At 35.4% G+C, this 23,192-nt stretch overlaps 1 protein-coding gene and 1 pseudogene across 12 annotated transcripts; one reads left to right on the top strand and one right to left on the bottom strand.

The window, feature by feature from the left end:
- Window positions 1-506: 506 nt before the first annotated feature.
- Window positions 507-18,780, bottom strand: LOC105135920 (DNA-directed RNA polymerase III subunit RPC10-like). 12 transcript variants are annotated; one of them, XM_011041016.1, is made up of 6 exons: window positions 5,011-5,223; window positions 3,065-3,463; window positions 2,638-2,750; window positions 1,607-1,784; window positions 1,417-1,510; window positions 507-851 (listed from the first exon to the last, which is right to left on the bottom strand). In XM_011041016.1, exons 4-6 carry the CDS (start codon window positions 1,718-1,720, stop codon window positions 721-723), a joined length of 339 nt encoding a protein of 112 aa, XP_011039318.1. In that variant the 5' UTR covers window positions 1,721-1,784; window positions 2,638-2,750; window positions 3,065-3,463; window positions 5,011-5,223; the 3' UTR covers window positions 507-720. The 12 variants fall into 12 exon arrangements, with proteins under 12 accessions (XP_011039318.1, XP_011039317.1, XP_011039324.1 ...); XM_011041015.1 differs by lacking the exon at window positions 5,011-5,223 and adding an exon at window positions 3,975-4,657; XM_011041022.1 differs by lacking the exons at window positions 2,638-2,750; window positions 3,065-3,463; window positions 5,011-5,223 and adding exons at window positions 10,580-10,624; window positions 18,696-18,780 and having other exon boundaries at window positions 1,607-1,751.
- On the top strand, window positions 5,526-7,799 carry LOC105135921 (importin subunit beta-1-like; annotated as a pseudogene).
- Window positions 18,781-23,192: the final 4,412 nt, after the last annotated feature.

Below are 23,192 nucleotides of genomic sequence, written 5' to 3'. Positions count from 1 at the left end.
TTTTATTATAAAAAATATTATTTAAAAAAATATTATACATATTATTACCGAACAAACATAAGCTAGATCGCATTAGAGTAACACAAGCTCAGAAATGAAATTGGGCTCCTTTTTTTAACAGGATAAGCACTCTCCAACCTATGAAATTTTACGAGAAATAGCTAAGCCTGTCAAGGTTTCAACTAGTTGGTCTACTTCTGTTTTTCTTTTTCCTCATAGAATTATCATCTTTATTCTTTGATCATGAGATAATGATAAAAAAGAAAAACATGAATGTTAAAAAAAATACATTCCATTCTTTAACTTCCTGCATTTTCAAAGAAGCGAATCCCATCACCAAGCTTTCTCTTTTTTCTAATCATATTGATGTGATTTTTTTTTTATCATTTATTAATAAAGTTGAAAAAGCTAATCAATTCGATTTGATTAAGTTGAAAGGTAATTATTGTTATGATTTTCTGTTGAATGCAAATTATTTTTATTTATGTTAATAAGCTCGAAACAAGGAGAACCATGAAGAAATGAAAAGCTAAGCTGTTTGCTTAGAAGTCGGAACATTTTTAGCAGCTTCTCCGGTATAAACTGGTGTCTCAAATCTGTAACATTGTACACAAAAACATGCTAACTGGAAAACTTTGAAGCATCTGAGGATGGATGGAAATTCGAGACATGTGAAGAAGTGCATGTGATTTGTGAGGTTTACAAGACATATTGCTGTCCTCAGTCCTCACGCCACATCTTCCCACACTTTTCATTCAAGCAGAAGTAAAATGTTGTTGCTGGCTCATCAGCTGATCTAATTTGTATTTGCTGGAAACAGGCCCTCCCGAAGTTGCAATGGGGACATGTTGCTGCCATCAAGAAAGAAGGGAAATCAAACAAAAAAGATAACATGTTGCTGCCATCAAGAAAGAAGGGAAATCTGACAAAAAAGATACAGATTGAGAAAGAACAAGTAAAAAAAATCTGAGTTAGCCTTCATCTACACTGCTAAAATTGAATTCTTTCTACACCAACAACTGAATTCCTCGTATAATTCTCTCCACACCAAGTTAAAACTTTAGAAATCATTCGGAATAGTGGAAATCGAATATCATGGTTTAGTCTTGTCTTGGCAATATATGGACAACATTTCTCTCATTGCATTGTTAACAGGTACAGCTTAACCTTATAAACTCAACTCAACCCTTGCACAACCTATATTAATCCTGGGAACTTGATGCCAACGTAGTTACTTCATTCTAATTCAATTCAAAAACCCTAAAACTATTCTAAGAAAATGTAGAAACAAAAGAAGATCAACAACTTAAAACAATATCAAAGTTTCCAAAGTGGCAAAATATTATAAAAAATTCCTCCATTCCACGACAACATATAATACCAATAACACAAAAAAGACAAGATAAAGAAAAGCACCATCAGTTTCAGCACCGCCTTTCTTCATGTCCTCAAGGGTGAAAATAGGTTCAATTTCTTTCTTAGCAAGCTTTTGCTTTCTCTTTATCTTAACCTAATTACAACAGAGCAGTCAGTCACATCTTTCAATCAAAAATACAAACCAATGAAATAAAGAAGCCAAATTAATTTATACTAATTAATAATTTACCCTGCTCTCAATCGAAGCAAAATAGGGACATGTAGGGCAATAAAATCTAGCTGCTTGCCCCATATTTGGCGGCTCATATCGCAATAACATCCCACATGTTGGGCAAAATTCCATTTCTTTCTTCCTCGTTCTTTGATACCCTAATTTGACTTGTTTCTAAAAGTCAGAACCTTCAGGCCTGAAAACAAATATCAACTTAGAAAAACCTAATTTCAAACACTTCCTAGTAACTATGAAAATTTTCAAAAGTCAGTGTATTTAGGATTAAGATAATAAACTAGCGTATTAAGATAAAATAGTAGCATTGCATGACTTCTAGCATACTTTTTCTAACCAATTAGTTTTTTATAGTTATCAACGCATGCTACAAATTAAACCATGAATCCATCCCAAGATCTAAAATCAACAGTCTTCATTCAAACATAGGAGAAAAAAACAATCGACACAACAAGTTGATCACACTCGAACAACCCACTATCTCGTTCAAAAAAATTCAAAACTTTCAAAACCCAGTAGTTACAATTCAAGCTTAAAAACAAACATCAACTTTATAAATACCTAAATTTTAACCTTCCCTCTAATGGGCCAGCAACAATCTCATAAATCTAGTTACTTTCTAATATATAAAGGTAAAATGAGTACAATTCAAAGCTCAAAAACTGCCTATATCAATGCTTGCAATCAATACAATAAGCACTTGAAATCAATGCTTGTGGACAAAAAATGAACAACATCCACAACGGAACCAAAGTTTCTCAAGTAAAGTTCTGAGAACCAGTCCATTCATCAAATCTCAAATCAATGTTTGTAATCAAAGAAGGAACTAATTCTGCCCTCAACTTTCACTCTCATCCCAAACAAGTATGAAAAAAAACATGCAACTAAGGTAACAATGAATATCACTTCAAAAGAAAAAAATCAACTCAGCCAAGAAGCAGCTATGACAAGACATTGACCAAAGCAATGGACACAAATTGAGGTTAGCCCTCAACTTCATCAACGTAAAAACAGCAACAAGATCAGAGCTTTACCAGTGATCGTAGATGATGGCCTCGAGCAGCAACCACAAGGTTCTAGTAGGCCGAACAACGGTGATGGAGATGTGTTCAGGTGGGGTCTTTTTTATGATGGCGAGAGGGGTGGTCTATAGAGAGGGAGGCAGCGTTGCTGTTAGTTTTTTGTGTTAGCTGGATGTGGAGTCTTTTATCAATCTAATACATCATATGTTTTTTCTAATTAAATTAAAAAAGATATGTTATCTTAATTAGAAATCAATCAAAAAAACCGAACCATGAAAAAACCAATTAAACTAATTAGAATATTTAGAAAAACTTCCAGTTTGGCTCGGTTTCGTAATACTGAAACTGATGAACCACAACCAAACCAAACTAGTTCAGATTAAAAAAAAGAAGGTTCTATAAATAATAATAAAATTACTATATATTCTAAGCTACTAACCCTTGTAGCCGTCCTTCACACAAACACGCCACTCAACCCACACCACACCTCCTCGATCCTCACTGCCTCCCACAGCAACACTCACAACTCACATGTCCACTCATAATTCTTCATTCTTCAATCTTCATTAATGTCATTATGTAATCTTCATCAATCATCATCATATCCAGCAAACCAACCACTAGCCTCTGGTAAAAATTGAAGATAAAATGATGAGTTAAGAGAATAGCTTATTAACAACCTTTGGAATTCCAAAAAAACCAACACCAGCCTCTGAGGTCACTGAAACAACACTGGGGGAACGCCTAGGACCAGCCTCTCAATCACCACTGCCTTCAACATCTAAAACCCACAAAATCAAAGCCATCTTCATCACCAGCAGCCCCCGCAACAGTTATCCTAGGATCATTCAAACGTGGAATCATACACCATTACATATGAATCTACAGCTTGAATTTTTATGTTCATGTTTACAGGCTTGTTTAAGAACACATTTCAAATTCCAGAAATTCTGTTTTGAGGCTTAAACTGCATTGCAGAGACCAATTATCTTTTATGTTTACCAAACAAATTAAAAATAGGACTATTGTCTTGAGGACACAAACCAACTGAGTCTTAATCACTGTTAGCTGACTCAGATGGGGACCTAATTCATTCACAAATTTCAAACACAAGCAAAAGCTTACTAATTATCCCTCACATCCTAATCCAAAACAGACCGTAACAGAGATACATGTATATGTACACACAGACATACATATAACTAAATGAGTTTGTAGATCAAAGGGTGAGAGGGTGAATATTAACATAAAACAATAAAAATACAGAGCACGAAAAACAAACTAGCATTCAATTTTAGATTGTTTAGGCATGCACTTATTAAAACCATTAGCAACATGAATTTACTTACCATGCATTCATCAAATTCTCTAAGGAATCTTATTGTGTCATTTGATGCAAAGGAAGAATGGTCCCTTGTTGCTACTTCTTCCCTTAGCAGTCTGAGTGAAAAATTGATTCTACAGCAAATCCTACTAATATACAGTTGCTATAGAAACAGCCAACTTTCGAAGGATGAACACAACTTTTACAATTATCAACCACTAATACAAAACGCATCAACTGAAAAGGTGCAGCATGTATATGCAAATTCATTTATCACCTTGTGGACATTAAAACTAGAAGTCATGCATTGCAAGAAAGAATCAAACCCATCAAGAGAATTGAAAGAAAGAATCAAACCCTGAACATTTGACAAATCTAAGAATCAGAGAAAGAGAGGAACAGGCAGATCTTTAGTGTATAAACCTTTGCATTTTTTTGGGGGTTTTTTCAAGAAAACGGACAGATCTAGATCCAAGAGAAACTACTACCATGACCATCAAGATTATCACAATGACAACCTCAAAAACAACAGCATGACTAGGACGACCAAACCCAGATACAACATATACAATTATTACCGTCACCGTGGACAAGGAGGCAACAAGATGTTCAACAACAACAGGTTTTCAAGAACCCGACAACAGCAGCAACCACAGCAGCAAGACCAATCATCGTCATTAATGGTGACAACAAGTTACATAATTTTATGTCATGATATGAAAGCAGGAGTAGTTGGGAAGTCGGGGAGTTTAATAAAGTCAATTAGGCATTTTATCGAACTCTTTGCCTACAATCCAAATTCAACCATCAAAACAAAGAATAACTCAAACCCACTATCTATTTATCCAAAAGAGGACGAATAAAACATAAACAGAACCTCAACAAAGACTCTCATCACTTACCCTCAAATCTTCATCAAAATTGAAGTAAAAACAAGAAACCCGAATCCAACCCACTTTAATTTAAAAGAAATTTCAAATTTTAAGATTGAAAATAAGAATTTTTGAACTTCAAGGGCTGACATGGTACCTTATGTAAACTTCAATAGGAATAAAATTTACCTTGCCGTCTTTTCTCTAATGAAGGAGCTCTCTCCTTCCGCTGCAACTTGCAAGAATAGAGGAGGATCGACGGCTTGCGCAGAAGTAAAGAGAGAGAAGCCAGTGAGATGGAGAGGTGGGTTTGTGTTCGGCTAGAATCTAAATAATGTGGGACTTGGGGGTGGCTCAGCTTTTGAGTTTTGAGATGGAGACAGACGCAGAGCAGATAAAAGGGAAAGGAAGAACGTGAAAAATATTATCTGGGCGGCGGCTTTTTGTGAGGGCAAGGCGTGGTAAACTTCAGTATTTAAGGGGGGTTATTTTAGGGCGTGGTAGACTTCAGTTTTTAACTATTTATACCCCTCTTGATTTTATAGCCTCGGAGCCAGTGGCCGGAGCTGATTGGATCACTTTTATCCAATATTCATAAGTTACCTGCTCATGTCAAGCAAGCTACTTTAGAGACTCTTGGATAATTGTGCGGGGTTGTCTAATCTGATGTTGTAGCTCAAGACGATGTAAACAAGATACTTAAAGCTGTAGTTCAGGGCATGAACGCATCTGAAGGAAACAACGATGTTAGGCTTGCTGCAACACGAGCACTGTACAATGCACTTGGATTTGCTCAGGCAAACTACAGCAATGATATGGAGCGTGATTATATCATGAGAGTGGTCTGCGAGGCAACTTTGGCCCCAGAAATGAAGATAAGACAAGCTGCTTATGAGTGTCTTGTCTCTATTTCATCAACATGCTATGAGAAATTGGCTCATATTCAGGATATCTTTAACATCACGTCAAAGGCCGTGAGGGAAGATGAAGAACCTGTTGCCCTTCAAGCAATTGAATTCTGGAGTTCAATATGTGACGAGGAGATAGATATCTTGGAAGAATATGGGGGTGATTTCACTGGGGATTCTGATATTCCTTGCTTTTACTTTATTATGCAGGCTCCCCCTGCTTTGGCCTCAATGTTGCTGGAAACTCTCCTAAAGCAAGAGGAGGATCAGGATCAAGATGAAGGAGCTTGGAATATTGCAATGGCTGGTGGAACATGCATTGGTTTGGTTGCAAGGACTGTGGGAGATGATATTGTGCAGCTTGTTATGCAATTCATTGAAGATAACATTACAAAACCATATTGGAGGCATAGAGAGGCAGCTACTCGTGCATTTGGCTCGATCTTGGAAGGTCCTTCCCCTGAGAAACTAACGCCTCTTGTTAATGTTGCTTTGAACTTCAAGCTGACTGCTTTGACAAAGGATCCAAATAACCATGTGAAGGATACAACTGCTTGGACCCTTGGTCGAATCTTTGAATTCCTCCATGGTTCAGCTGTGGATACACCGAGAGTTACTCAAGCAAATTGCCAACAAATTGTCACTGCACTACTCCAGAGCATGAAGGACGTTGCCAATGTAGCAGAGAAGGCATGCGGTGCCCTCTATTTCCTTGCCCAGGGTTATGATGAGGTGACCCCATCATCTCCTCTTACTCCTTACTTCCAGGAAACTGTCCACGCACTTCTCACTGTTACCCACGGAGAGGATGCTGGGGAGTCCCCATTAAGGACTGCTGCGTATGAAACGTTGAATGAGGTGGTGAGATGCTCGACTGATGAAACAGCACCAATGGAGCTGCAACTGGTTCCTGTCATCATGACGGAGCTTCACAATACTCTTGAAGGGCAGAAGCTTCCTTCTGATGAGAGAGAGAAGCAGGGTGAATTGCAAGGGCTTTTCTGCGGTTGCTTACAGGTCATAATTCAGAAGTTAGGCTCCTCTGAGCCAACTAAGTATGTGTTCATGCAATATGCAGATCAGATAGTGGGGCTTTTCCTGAGGTTCTTTGCTTGTAGAAGTGCAACTGTGCACGATGAGGCCATGTTAGCCATAGGAGCCCTTGCGTATGCAACTGGTCCTGATTTTGCAAAATACATGCCAGAGTTTTACAAGTACCTAGAAATGGGCCTTCAGAATTTTGAGGAGTACCAAGTCTGTGCTGTGACTGTCGGTGTGGCGGGTGATATTTGCAGGGCATTGGAAGATAAGATTTTGCCTTACTGTGATGGTATTATGACTCAGCTTCTCAAGGATTTATCAAGCAACCAGTTGCATAGATCTGTCAACCCTCCTATTTTCTCTATCTTCGGCGACATTGCCCTGGCAATAGGAGAGAATTTTGAGAAGTACTTGATGTATGCCATGCGAATGCTGCAGAGTGCTGCAGAGTTGTCTGCCTACACAGCTGTTGCTGACGATGAAATGAGTGAATACACAAATTCGTTGAGAAATGGAATTTTGGAGGCATACTCTGGAATTCTTCAAGGGTTTAAGAATTCTCCTAGAACTCAGCTCTTGATTCCTTATGCACCTCACGGCTCACATCCTGTAGTTCTTGGATAGCATGTACATGGAGAAAGACATGTGAGTGCTTCTGAAATATACTTTTTATCTTCTGTTTTTTATAGTTCTTATTTGTGTGTGCATGTATGCACGTGTGTTATGTATAAAATGCGTGTGTTATCTGGTTAATGACTTGTAAGCTGCTTGTCTGCAGGGATGATATCGTTATGAAAACTACAATTGGAGTCCTGGGAGATTTAACAGATACACTGGGAAGTAACGCTGGCTCTTTGACACAGCAATCTCTTTCTAGCAAAGAGTTTTTAAATGAATGTTTGTCTTCTGATGAGCATATGATTAAGGAATCTTCTGAATGGGCCAAGATGGCCATCAGTCGTGCCATTTCTGTTTGAGGTTATTGCTATTTGGCATGTTCTTTTCTTTTAGAAGTCCCTGCATGCATTTGGGTGTATTGAGTCGGGGTCCGGGGTTGCATTTGTGTCGGGGTTGCTATTTTCAGACAATGGGGTCTTCAGGTTGTCCCGAACTGTTGCATCAGCACCTCGAGTTTGGGTTCTCGATTTTGTCATGGAGGAGAAGGGGGTGGGATTGCATCTGTCTATTTACGTCTTCTTTCCAGCTTATTTTTTAGTTTTGAATTGTTTTAATTAAAATTTTAATTAATTACCAAACTTTCATATTTATACAAATAAAATAAACTTTTAAAAATTATAATTTAACTAAATTTTAATTATTTTTAATTAAAATTTAAATTGACTTCAAAATAAATTTTGCTTATAATCAAATATTCTATAAATTAAACTAATCTTGTTTGCCTCCATATCTATTTTTTTTTTCTTTTCTTCTTCTTCTTCTTCTTCTTTTTTACTTTAAAAGGATCATGAAAGCCGAAATATGAGGATAAAAAGGATTGCTCATTAAAATGTTGTTTGGTACTACGGAAAAAAAGAGATCTTGGAGATGGAAAAGAACACCCACTACTGTATAAATAGTTAGTACACAGAATGGTTGACAATCTATTCCATCATGCTTCCCACTGGGTTTTCCAGTGAGACGGTAGATACTAGACTTGGTCATCCTCAAACGCATTGTTTCGAGAAAAAATAAATAAATTAGGGCACTTTGTTAAAAAAATAGTTAAATTTCCTAGTTAACCTTAATGCATTACAAGTAAAAAATAAAAATAAAAATAAAAATAAAAATTCTTTAAAAAACTCTGCATGTAATACTATAAAGACACTTAATGCATTATAATATATAGTTTAATAGTCAACTTTGATTAAGGGATTAACTTATTATTTTCAAAATCAGAAGGACTAATTCACAGAATAATTAAAAAGGGAATTAAATTATAATTTTCTCAAAACAAAAATGTTTTGTCCTTGTGAGCCTGGGACTTTTGTAGAGACCCAAATCAGTCACTAGCAACTCATATTTTACCCTCTAACAAATGGGGCAAAGTCCATTTATGATGTATCCATGGAATTGAAATAAATGGAGGATAGCCATTTGTATAGAGTTTATAAGATTTTATTAAAAATGTGCTTTTGCTGCCCTTTCCTGTTAAGCTTTTAGAAAAAGTTTTGCAAGGAAAAAAAATCTAATTTTCTGAATGGACTGCCCTGACATAAGCTTTTTTTTTAAAAAAGAAAAAAATTATTTCTAAAAAATTTTAATTGATCAAATAAATACTGGGAAATTCCTGAAAATTGAATCATGCTTTTCTTTCATCAGGGCATCATATTTATCTAGAAAAAGATTAATAAAACTTCATATCGATGAGCTAGGAAAGTTCTCCCAGTACTTTTTGAGAACACTTGGTATAGAACAGGTGAATGCTGCATGTGTCCTAGCTGAAGCTTCTTTTTTTCTGTCTTACCATTGAAATAGTCGAGGATATATGCTGAAACATAAATGATCTAGGATTAAAGATGCAGATAGCACATGAATTCATTCTTTATGCGAATCCTTCGACATAATAGCGAAAGGAGATGGTCTGTTTTGGGTAGAAGTTAAATACAAACATGAAACCAAACACCATCTAACATGCAGCGAAAGAGTAATCAACAGAATTCGGCTATAATTTTAGCAGCTTCTCCTGTATAAACTGATATCTCAAATCTGTAACATTGTACACAAAAACATGCTAACTGGAAAACTTTGAAGCATCTGAGGATAGAAACTCGAGACATGTGAAGATGTGCGTGTGATTTGTGAAGTTTACAAGACATATTGCTGTCATTAGTCCTCACGCCACATCCTCCCACACTTCTCATTCAAGCAGAAGTCAAATGTGTTGTTGGCTAATCAGCTGATCTAATCTGTATCTGTTGGAAACAGGCCCTTTCGAACTTGCAATGAGGATATGTTGCTGCCATCAAGAAAAAAGGGAAATCAAACAAAAAAGATACAAAGATTGAGAAAGAACACCAAGAAAAAAAAATCTGAGTTAGCCTTCATCTTCACTGTTAAAATTGAATGCTTTCTGCAACAACTGAATTCCTCATTTAATTCTCTCCACACCAAGTTAAAACTTTAGGAATCATTCAGAACTGTGGAAATTGAACATCATGGTTTAGTCTTATCTTGGCAAAATATGGATAGTATTTCTCTCATTGCATTGTTAACAGGTACTACTTAACCTTATAAACTCAATTCAACCCTTGCACAACCTGTTTTAATTCTGGGAACTTGGTGCCAACCTAGTTACTTCATCCTAATTCAATTCAAAAACCCCAAAACTATTCTAAGAATATATAGAAACAAAAGGAGATCAGCAACAACTTTATCAAAGTTTTCAAAATGGCAAAATATTATAAAAAATTCCACAATTCCACAACAACAGATAATACCAATAACACAAAAAGAAAAAAGACAAAGAAAAGAACCATCAGTTTCAGCACCGCCTTTTTTCATGCCCTCGAGGGTGAAAATAGGTTCAATTTCTTTCTTAGCAAGCTTTTGCTTTCTCTTCATCTTAGCCTAATCACAACAGAGCAGTCAGTCACATCTTTCAATAAAAAATACAAACCAATAAAATAAAGAAGCCAAATTAATTTATACTAATTAATAATTTACACTGCTCTCATTCGAAGTGAAATAAGGACAGGCAGGGCAATAAAATCGAGTTGCTTGCCCCATGTTTGGCAGCTCATATCGCAATAGCATCCCCCAATGTTGGGCAAAATTCCATTTCTTTCTTCCTCGTTCTTTGATACTCAAATTTGACGACCTCTTTCTCCTATCTTATAAAAGTCAGAACCTTCAGCCTAAAAACAAATATCAACTCAGAAAAACCTAATTTCAAACACTCCCTAGTAAATATGAAAATTTCCAAAAGTTAGTGTATTTAGGATTAAGATAATAAACAGGCGTTTTAAGATTAAATAGTAGCATCGTATGGCTTCTAGCATCCTTTTTCTAACCAATCAGTTTTTTTGTAGTTATCAACTGTTGCAAGGTAAATTTTGAGGGAACCAATCAGCACGAATTCAAATTGATGAGCTAGGACTACAGGGGCTTTTACACGTAACATAAAAACATTGAGAGGAGTAGAGGGAGGGAAAAGACTGAGAGGAAGAAGAGATAGAGAGAAGGTGTAGAGGAGAAACACGCTAATTGCATTGTATATTTTTTGCACACCTTCTGTTTACATGCATTGCCTTAATTATAGGAAATGTGTATTCTATATTCTGTTACAACAGTCACACGCGACTTCTTGTAACAGAATTGAAACACAAGGCTAATGCTGGTAGGATAATTTCTTTATTTATTTAAACGATGCGTTTGGTAAAAATGCTAAAGCGATGACGTTTTGTTACTGATCTTTAGTTTAAACTGCTTTTCCCGCTGCTGTGTGTTTTTGACTCGCAACAATACCTTCCCCTTAAAAAGTTTCCTTGTCCTCGAGGGAAAACTGTGGGTACCTCATGAGAAGGTCATCCTCAAATTCCCAGGTTGCTTCATATGGTGATAATGTCTTCCAGTGAACTAAAACCTGTGTTGCCGCTTGGTGTTTGTGCTTAACCATCCTCCTGTCAAGAATGGCGTGAGGCTGTAACTCTGGGTCTAGCCTTTGGGCAGGTAAGTTGTCATATACTATCTTGTTTCCTGCATGTTGCTTTAATTGGGAGACATGAAATACTGGGTGTATGGCGCTTGAACTAGGAAGGCTCAGTTTATAAGCGACTGCTCCTATGCGCTCAATTACTTGGTATGGACCGTAGTACTTAGCGGATAACTTCTGTGAACTCCTCCTGCTCACTGTTTGTTGGCTGTAAGGCTGTAATTTCAAGTATACCTAGTCGCCCACTTTAAAGATGCGCTCACTGCGCTTTTTGTTTGCTAGTTGGACCATGCGATGTTGAGCCACTCTGAGGTTATCCTTGATAGTCTTCAGCCTGTCTTCTCTTTTCGTTAATTGTTTGTCCACAGCTTCTATGTTAGAATCTTTAGGTAGGTAAGGAATGTGGACTGGAGGATTCTGACCGTATAGAACTTCAAATGGTGTGGTTTTGATGCCGAATGATAGCTTGTATTATACCACCATTCGGCTAAGGGTAGCCATTGACACCATTGATCGGGTGTCTCGCTTGCCATCCACCTCAAATATTGCTCTAAGCACCTGTTCACCACTTCTGTCTGTCCGTCTATTTGTGGATGATAGGCTGTTGAGTGCAATAGTTGAACACCTTGGTAGGTGAACAAATCCTTCCAGAATCTGCTTAAAAACACCAAGTCTCTATCACTTACTATTGAAGCAGGTAAGCCGTGTAGTTTGTAGATGTTACTCATGAAAGCCTCTACTACTGATGCAGCTGTATAGGGGTGGGATAATGCGATGAAATGGGCATATTTACTGAACCTATCCACTACAACCAAAACGACGTTCTTTCCCTTGGAGTTGGGTAAGCCCTTAACAAAATCCATATTGATGTCCACGAAGGGTTCTTGGGGTATGGGAAGAGGTTGAAGCAGGCCAAGTGCTTTCACATTCTCACTTTTACTTTTTTGACAGGTGTGACATTCTCGCACATATGCTCTTACATGTTTTTGCTGTTTCCTCCAATAGAATAGTGAACCTACCCGCTTGGCAGTGACAGTAACCCCAGAGTGTCCCCCTATGGCCGAGTCGTGGTAAATAGAGATTAGTTTACCCTGTAAGCTAGAATTATTGCCAACTACCAGCTTCCCTTTTCAGTATAAGTGGTCATTCAACCACTTGTACTGCGGGTGCAAACTAGGATCTGTGGTTAGGTTGCTGATAATCTTTAGCAGAGCGGTGTCTATAGTCCAGGACGCCTTCACCTCATCCAACAATTTGGTTGAAATGGTAGACATTGTAAGGGCGAACAACTCCCTATTGGTACACCTAGAGAGGGCATCAGCAGCAATATTTTCCTTTCCCTTCCTATATTTAATGTTGTAATCAAAGCCTAAAAGTTTGGCTAACCAAATATGTTGGGATGGGAAAGAAACCTTTTGTGTCAGCAAATACTTGAGGCTCACATGATCTGTCTTGATTGTGATGTGTCTGCCCCATAGGTAATGTCGCCACTTGGTGACCGCATGTAAAATGGCTAACATTTCCCTTTCATAAGTGGATAATGCTTGCTGCTGTGGTCCCAATGATTTACTGATGAATGAGATAGGGTGCCCCTTCTGCATGAGTATAGCTCCTATACCCGATCCTGAGGCATCTGTTTCCACCACAAAAGGTTTGTTTAAGTCTGGTAAGGAAAGAACAGGCGGTTGAATCATTGCCAGTTTTAAGTTTCTGAAGGCTCGAGTAGCATCTTCCTTCCAGTCAAATGCATCTTTTTTGAGTAGTTGAGTGAGTGGCTTGCTAATGGCTCCATAGTTTTTGACAAATTTCCTATAGTAACCCGTAAGACCCAAAAATCCCCGTAACTGCCTAACATTTCGAGGTTCAGGCCAGTCGGTGATGGCTTGAATTTTCTTAGGATCAGTAGCTACTCCCTCCTTTGAAATAACATGCCCTAGGTACTCCACTTGCGGAATACCAAACGCACATTTGTTGTGCTTAGCTACCAACTAATTTCCCTTTAGCAATTCAAACACAATTTGCAAGTGTTCTAGGTGTTCGGTCATTGTCTGACTGTATATTAAAATATCGTCAAAGAATACCAATGATTAGTACTTAAAAGTGTATTTTTATCATGGTTTTATATCATCATTTTGCACTTGAAGTATCAATAACTCCTTAACCAAAGCATGTTTTATAATAATATATCTAATAATATAAGATACCTTTAATTTGTGGTAAATGTCTATTTTTAATGCAGGCCTATCACATAAATGAAAGGATTGATTGATGACTTGAAGAACTTAAATTGCAAGGATAAAGAGATGGCCAAACTTAGAAAAGAGATGTCGGTGCAATCCAAACCGGAACATTATTCGGTAATTGGGCCATATCTAGAGCTACAGATCTCAGATTTAGGTCCAATTTATATGGATGGAAAGGTAAGACATAGGCCTACAACTTTCATATGGAGCCCAAGATCTAAAAAGGCCATTATCAAGTCCAAATTGTAGCAACAACAAAGAAGCCCGAATCTGTCTTCCAGCCCGAGCACTGTTCGGTATTTTGGCCATATCTGGAGTTCTAGAAGTCCAAATGAGCTGAATTGTTTACACAAGAAAGCTGAGACAATTGCCTACAACTTTCATGTTTACAACTGGCTCCAATTTTGACGTTATCAATGACGTTTTGGGCAGACAAGAGAAGATAAGGATTGTCACCAAGTCAAAAGTTGGCCACCCACTTATCAATTAGTCATCAAATCAATAGTTCCCAATTTTGGCCTATAAAAGGAGGCATTTGCCATGCATTTAGGCATCTTGGTTTCCAGATCAAGATCATGCTCTTCCTTTCTCTCTTTGTATTTTTTATGCTTTGTTTTCATTAATATTAAGTTTATGCCTTTCATTTCCTTTCCTTTACTTAGTTAACTTTTATGTTCTTATTTTGTTTATCTATTTTTCTTTCTTTCATTATGTCTAGCTAAGTTAATTATGTCAAGGTGAAAAGGTTACACTAATGGTGTAAGAATAAGTATAGTGTAAACTAAAGGTTACACTAATGGTGTGAGAATAAGTATAATGTAAACTTAATATGGACTTTAATGTTTGATACTAACATGTTTTATATTTGTTATGTTGTTCACTCTTTAATACTTTGCTTGTTAAATGACTAATCTTGATTTATGTTGTATAAAACTTGGTACAACAAATGCTTGGCACTTTCATAGCCCATAATGTATGGTATAACCGACACCTGAGCTATGAAAGGAACTTGATTTGTTGTTAACATAAGTTATAATCATGAATGCTTGACGAGATTTACAAGTATTAGCATTAATTGAATAAGCTGACTAATGTAATCATGTTAACAATATATAATCTGATTGGAACCTCCTTTGTGTGTGGTTTCCAATTCAATAATAAGAGTTTATACTATACTTGTTTGATATACCATTAGTGGAACCTCTAACCTTGACATTTGTTATTATTATTGTTTAATCCTTACATTAATATTTCATCTCTAAGTTCTCATCATCATCATCTTCTTCTTCTTCTCTTTCTTTATTATTATTATTATTATTATTATTATTATTAGTACTACTACGACTACTACTACTACTACTACTACTACTACTACTATTAATATTATTATTATTACTATTACTATTGTTGTTGTTGTTATTGTTGTTGTTGTTATTGCTATTATTGTTGCTTATAATTGTTGTCTATAATTTGTACAATTAACCTCCTTGTGGTTCGACCCCGGTCTTGCCGGGTTATTTATTACTTCGACACTCCTGCACTTGGGAGAAGACATCAATCTTTTAGTCGTGTCAACCAACACAAACTTTCTTAGATGCTTGCGGAAAACTTCATTCATTAAACTCTGGAAGGTGGCTGGTGCGTTGGTTAGTCTGAATGGCATCACCAATAATTCATAATGGCCATTGTGGGTGCGGAATGCTGTTTTGAACACATCCTGGGGAGTCATTCTAATCTGGTGATAACCAGACCGTAAATCCACTTTAGAAAATATAGTGGCACCCACCAGCTCTTCTAATAATTCTTCTACTAAAGGTATGGGAAACTTGTCTTTGATGATGAGATGATTGAGAGCTCTGTAATCAACACAAAATCTCGAGGATCCGTCCTTCTTCTTAACCAGAACAACAGGAGAAGCAAATGGGCTGCTGCTTGGTTGAATGATCCCTGACTCAAGCATTTCCTCCATCATCTTTTCCAATATGTCTTTCTGCACTCCCGAATATCTGTATGGTCTAAGGTTGATTGCTTGTGCACCTTCTTTCATGGGAATAACATGGTCATGGGCCCTGATGGGAGGGAGCCCTTCAGGTTCCTTGAATATTTCCTTGTAATGGGTGAGTAATTCTTCCAGAGCTCCTCTTTCCTTCTGAGTGTTTATGGGTGTTTGGGACATAGGCTGTGCCTCTTGGTGGTCAACTTTACTAGCCGTGAAACAACAAAGATTCATACCTGACAATTGAGTTAAGTTAACCATCAAGCTGTTAAGTTGTGCTAGTTCAATGGTTTGTACCTTGGTGTAGTCGGTGCCTTTGAGGACTACATCATGACCTTGCCACTTGAAGGACATCCATAGATCCTTGTAGTTAGACATAACAGTACCTAGCGTTGCTAGCCATTGTATGCCTAATACCATGTCACAATTGATTAAATCAATAATGAACACATTAGTAACAAAATGTACTCCCTGCATTCGCCAGCTGAAATTCCTGCACATTGCTGAGCAGTATATGGTACCCCCATTTGCTATTTCGACTGCCAAGGGCATGATGGGGTGGGTTAAACACTGTAATTTTTTTGCAATTGCATTGTTGAGGAAATTATGTGTGCTGCCAGAATCGATCAAAATGTATAAAGGGTGTTTATCCACCTTTCCTGCTACTCTTAATGTGTGGCAACCCATTGTACCCTCCAAGGCATTGAGAGAAATATAGGGTGTAAGTGGGTCCTGCTTCCTGACCTCTATTTCATCTTCAACTTCCACAATATCCTCATCATCTTCGAGTATACATAAAGAGTACAAGTGTTTATTCTTGCAGCGGTGACCTGGCACAAATCGCTCGTCACACCAAAAACATAGCCCCTTGGCCCTTCTTTCCTCTAGGTCTCGAGGCCGGATAGTTCTAGTTGGTTTGTGTGTAGGGGTGGGTAATATGCCTTGTTGTGGTTGTCTGAAGGTGGTAATATTTGGGATTACTGTTTGTTTTGAATAGGTCATGTGAGTGTTTTGTTTGAAGGGAATGGAAAAAGGTATGCAGTGGGGATTCTATTTGGGCTGTGTTTGATGTGATTGTGGTTGTGATCTTCTGTAAGATAAGGTGTTATCTTGCAGTCTGACCAGATTGTAAGCTTGTCTAAGGGCTTTAGGATCAAACATTTTTACAGGGTTTTTGATCTCGATTTCTAGTCCTCCGATGAAAAATACCATAGCTTGTCTTTCACTGATATCAGCCTTGTTCCACAGTACATCAAAATCTTGAATATATGTCTCCAAGCTGCTAGTTTGCTTCAATTCCATCAGCTCTTCAAGAGGATCTTGGTGTCCACCAAATCGTCCACACATAGCTTCAGTATATTCTTCCCAGGTAGCCACTCTACCTCTGATACTCTTTGTGAAGTTCTGATGCTAGTAGAGAGCCATTCCGTCTAAATAGAAGGATGCCAACTTTACCTTCTCTGTTTCTTTAATTTCTTCCATGTCAAAATATTGGTTACACTTATACAACCATTTATGAATATCTTCCCCATCAAAACAGGGAAAATCTCTTCAAGGTTTATGTACCTTGTAGGAGTGTGACCCTTCTTCTCCAGAGTAGCCTCCGTTCGAAGTAGAACCCCCATGAGGAAGGTCTTGGTGATTCTTCATGGGACTATGCTCTAGAGTGCTGGTCTGCATCCTCTGTAGAAGCGTGGACTGCTGATAAACGATTCCACTGATGAGTTCCTTGAGTTCTTCAATCTTATTATCTTGCGTTGTCTTGGTAGCGTGTAGTAGTTGTCCATAGGTTTCTAGCTGTGTTAAGACTTGTGCATGACGTGCTGATTGTTCCTTGTTGGCAACTTCAAAGGAGTCCTCTAATTTCTGAAGATCTTGGGACCTCGTTTCTGGTGGCATGATTGAGGTCTGAAGATCACAGGCTCTGATACCACTTGTTGCAAGGTAAATTTTGAGGGAACAAATCAGAAAGAATTCAAATTGATGAGCTAGGACTCCAGGGGCTTTGACGGCTAACGTAATAATATTGAGAGGAGTAGAGGTAGGGAAAAGACTGAGAGGAAGAAGAGATAGCTATAAGGTGGAGAGGAGAAACACGCTAATTACATTGTATATTTTTTTGCACACCTTCTGTTTACATGCATTGCCTTAATTATAGGAAATGTGTATTCTATATTCTGTTACAACATTCACACGCGACTTCTTGTAATAGAATTGAAACACAAGGCTAATGCTGGTAGGGTAATTTCTTTATTTATTTAAATGACGTGTTTGGTAAAAATGCTAAAGCGATGACGTTTTGTTACTGATCTTTAGTTTAAACTGCTTTTCCCGCTGCTGTGTGTTTTTGGCTCGCAACATCAACCCATGCTACAAATTAAACCATGAATCCAATCCAAGGTCTAAATCAACAATCTTCATTCAAACATATGATAAAAAACAATCGAAACAACAAGCTGATCACACTCGAACAACCCACTATCTCCTTTAAAAAATCAAAACTTTCAAAACCCAGTAGTTATAGTTCAAGCTTAAAAACAAGCATCAACTTTATAAATACCTAAATTTTAACCTTCCATCTAATGCGCCAGCAACAATCTCATAAATTTAGTTACTTTCTAATATATAAAGGTAAACGAGTACACTTCAAAGATAAAAAACTGTCTATAACAATGCTTGTAATCAATACAATAAGCACTTGAAATCAATGTTTATGGACAAAAATTGAACAATATCCACAACAGAACCGAAGTCTCTCAAGTAAAGTTCTAAGAATCACTCCAGTCATCAAATCTCAAATCAATGTTTGTAATTAAAGAAGAAATTACTTCTGCCCTCAACTTTCACTCTCATCGCAAACAAGTATTCAAAGAAGCATGCAACTGTGGTAACAATGAATATCATTTAATAAGAAAAATAAAATCAACTCAGCCAAGGAGCAGCTGTGACAAGACATTGACTAGAGCAATGGACACAGACTGACGTTAGCCCTCAACTTCATCAATGAAAAACTAGCAACAAGATCGCAACTTTACTAGTAATCGCAGATGATGGCCTTGTGCAGCAACTGCGAGGTGCTGTCGGCTGCTGGCGGGCTGAGAAAAGGCAATGGAGATGTGTTCTAGCATTATATTATATCAAAAAGGGTCCTTTTTATGATAACGAGAGGGGTGGTCTGTAGAGAAGGAGGCAGCGTTGATGTTAGTTTTTGTGTTAGCTGGTGGTGGAATCTTTTATCAATCTAATACATTATATGTTTTTTTCTAATTAAATAAAAAAAATGGCATCTTAATTTTCTATTGGGTTTTTCCAAATGTTTTGAAAATATAAAAGTAGTCATATGAATATTAGGTAATAGTAATTGAATTTAATATTTTATAATAAACATTCCATATGAATTTTTATTTTTGATATAATATATTTAGTATTTAATCTAATTGATTTTTATATATTTATAGTTAAGCGATGTTATTTTATGGATGTCTGTGGTATGGAAACAGGCTTCTTGAGAGAAAAGAGGCTAGACTTTAAGATAAAGCATAAGGACAATTTCTTTAGGAAGGGGATTTTCAGGGCCTGTCTCCTCTCTTATGGTATATGAGCTTGCATTGGCCTCTCCTTCCCATATATATTGTTTATAGATTTTGGACTTCTTGTTGAGACAAAAACCCTTCAACAAAAAATTGAATTGATGACTCATATATTACATAATTAAATTATTTACTATCCGATATTGATTGATTATTTGATAGTTAGGAACACTAACAAAATTAGTAAAATTTGATTGACTGATTGATTGTACTAATATGAATTAGTCAATTATTCTAATTAATAATAAACTATTATTATTTAAAAAAAATCAATTAAAAACTCATAGTTTTATAGTGCGATATTTGGTCAAATAAAAAAGGAGAAATAAAATGGTAGACTAAGTTTAAGTACTGATAGCAAGTAAAATAAAATGAATGAAACAATATTCCATTAACTGAAACTAGAATAAATTTCTTATTAAAATATTAAAATTTTATATTAGGACCAATTAAACCTCATATTGGTCTCATGATAGAATTTATGGTCATATTGAATTAATAAGAGTAAATGAAATTTTAGAGTTCTTTAAAAATAGTTGTGATGCAACTTGAAAGGTGACAAAAATAGAAAAAATATATGAAATTTCTTAGACATAAAATGAGAATTGAATGAAAATTTAAAATGAGATCTATATAATAAGGATCTTGTATTTGAAATTATTTTTAATTATTATGATGATATAAAAAAAAATTACACATCCATAAGGGTCAATCAGATGAGAGTAGACTCAAGTAAGTGTTTAACACTTCAATAGTTAATAATCATTCCATTAAAAGTCAATAGTAAAGTGTTATTTTTTTTTTTGATATAATGACCTTATAGAATTCATAGTGATTGACCATTATATGTTGATGTAAGAAATTATGATGAAAGAAAAAAAATAAATAATTAACATCCAAGTAAGGTTGTCGGATTAATTAGTATCCATTTAGAATTATCAGAGTTATTGGCTTCCAAAAATAAATGCCAGAATGATTGGTATTCAAGTAAGGATTATCAGATTGATTGGTATCCATTTGAAATTACTAAAATTATTGGCTTTCAAATGAAAATGCTTGAATAATTAGAATCCAAAGATTGCTAGATTGATTGGTATCAATTTGAGATTATCTAGATTATTGGCTTCCAAACCAGAATACCAAAATAATTGGTATACAAGTAAGGATTGTTGAATCAATTTATATCCATTTGTGATTACTAGAGTTAATCCTTGCACTTGCGACCAATTTATCCTTTTTAATTATAATACCATCATTTTGATCCTTTGAAAACTACACAATTTGTCTTGTTAATGTAACTTATGCTCTTCATTTCACATCATAGGTTATCACCCTTAAGAATACACCGTAATCTCAACAGCTACATGTTCATTATTACTTATCAATAAATCACAATCTTTACCTTAAGTTAACTACATTTATTAAATGACTTCAACACCCTAATCACAAGCTTTTTATTTATGGTAATGTTGCTCAATATACATATAATGATTCTAATTTTTGTATCAATTTCTAACTACATATCAAGTTATGATTGTTAAACAAATAAAAAAAATTGTACATTCTTATTGAAATATCAACGGAGTTTCCTCTAATATATAACAATATCAAATGTTGACATTAATGTAATTTTCTCAAATGTATATCAATCACCAATCCAATTCATTTAGAACATCTCATTAATAACTCCATAACATTCATCATTTCATTTTAATATAATTAATATAGTACACTAATAAAGCAATATAAAAATTTAGATACTAATAAAATGGTGTAAGTCATTACTTTGATTATAAGTTATTTTCTAGTAAAACATTATAGTGCTCCATTTTACATATCAAAAGAAAGTACTTAAAATATTACAATTCATTATCCATATTTAAAAGATTATATACAAATCTTTCTTTATAACTATAAAAGGAAAGTCACAACAAAATTTATTCTTGACAACCTTGGGGAAAACCTAAAACAAGAATTAATATAACAATGCACCAATATTTAATATGGTTTCATACAATTTAATTAATTTTAAAGAATTCATTCTTGATTTTATTTCCTTTCTTTTTGTTATGATCATACCAATGACGACTTAAATAGATTTTTTGCATTCATTTCTTCTCTTATTTATTTATCCATCTTACTTGAATAACTTAGTAACACGACTACCCTATTTTATTGTTGATTGATCATGTTATTCACAGTGAGAACTAATTAGTCCAAAAACCCTCATTCAATTATCCATAAACTCGACAAATTCTCATTATTATTTCTTATTTTGACATTCCTATTTAAAGGCCATATAAAAACTAATCAATCCAGAAACCTTACTTTAATGCCACTTATTCTAGCATTCCCGTTTATAAGCTAATAATTCCGGTAATCCTATATGGATACCAATCAATCTGGAAACCTTACTTTGATGCCACTTATTATGGCATTCCCGTTTAGAAGTTAGTAATTCCGATAATCCTAAATGAATATCATTCAATCTAGCAATCCTTACTTGGATGTCAATCATTCTAAAATTCCTGTTTGGAAGCTAATAACTAACTGTTATAAGGTGTAGCTTAAAGTAATCCCAAATGGATACCAATCAATCTAGTAATCCTTACTTGGATGCTAATCATTTTGACATTCTTGTTTGGAAGCCATTAACCAACTAGAATAAGGTGTAGCTTAAAGTACTTCCTGCATTTTCCTATCTAGCTTCAAGGATTCTCTCCATAAAAGGTTGATATCTCTACCCCAGGTATAGCTATATTGACCTATTTTTAGCCTTACATCAAAATTCACCACCTTCATTCTTGTATGCACTTTTGGATATGGTAGGATACCATTAAATATTGAATTGTTCCTTGCATTAGAAAATGGATTATTTCTTCCTTCCTTTTTAGTTTCTTTATTATTTAAAATGGTTTGTAAGGTAACCATTATTAAATCCAATCATGAAGTGAATTGCTTGTTCCTTTTATTTTGTTTTTCTTATTACCTCTGATTTTGTAAGAATTCTCCATGTTTATCATGCAACTGCTCTTAAAGTTTTTTATTCATTCTTTGTATTTGTTCCTTCATTTTATTTCATTGCTCTTTTAATGCTTTAACTTTGTTATTTTCAATCATCTTTAACTGTAATGGTTGGATCTTTTAGTCTCTGATATCAATTTGTTAAGATCTTTCTTTCTTAACAAAAGAAATAAAAATAATTGAAATGGAGAAGGGTAAGAAAAGAGGGAGATAAAATTGCTACTACATAATTTTTTAAGATTTTATTTCTTGATTAACAAGTTACAGACTTATACATTAAATTCTCTCGAATTCTAATTGCCTCATCAACTAACTAACTTCTACTATCAACTAATCGTTGCCAACTAACTATTATTAACAACTTACGTGCTAATCTTTAACTTTTTATTCAAGAATACAATTATGTTCTTTCTTTTTTAAGTCATTTTGTAAACCTCCAGTCTATTCTTTAGCCCATATGTAACTTCTACTTTCTTTATCCTTATAGATCACATGTTGCAACAGTACATGTTCTATATAAAATTTCTAATCATTTAACATTCTAAATATTATCTAGCCATATGAAAATAACATGTGAAGCATAAAATCTCACTTCATCCATTAATGGATTATAAACAACATCTACTATAAGAATTTTCTCCTAAATTACACAACAATTATATAAGTCAAACAATAGCATCAACATCCCCTAAATTATACAATCTAAGCACTTACGGATACAATACATGTGTCAACTATTTTTTAATAATATTTATATTTATTTAATTACTAAAGTACCTCTCAATCAAATTGATTATTACAAAAAAAAAAACCACATTGAAAATACTAAAAAGTCCACAGATGCTAGTCAAAGGATTTAGTCATTTTACTATCCTTGAAAAATTAAAATGGAAAAAAAGCCTATGGATGCTAGTTTAA

Source organism: Populus euphratica, unplaced genomic scaffold (genome assembly GCF_000495115.2).
Source record: "Populus euphratica unplaced genomic scaffold, PopEup_1.0 scaffold155.1, whole genome shotgun sequence".
Taxonomy (NCBI): Eukaryota; Viridiplantae; Streptophyta; class Magnoliopsida; order Malpighiales; family Salicaceae; genus Populus; species Populus euphratica.
This window is presented reverse-complemented; position numbering and strand designations above follow the sequence as displayed.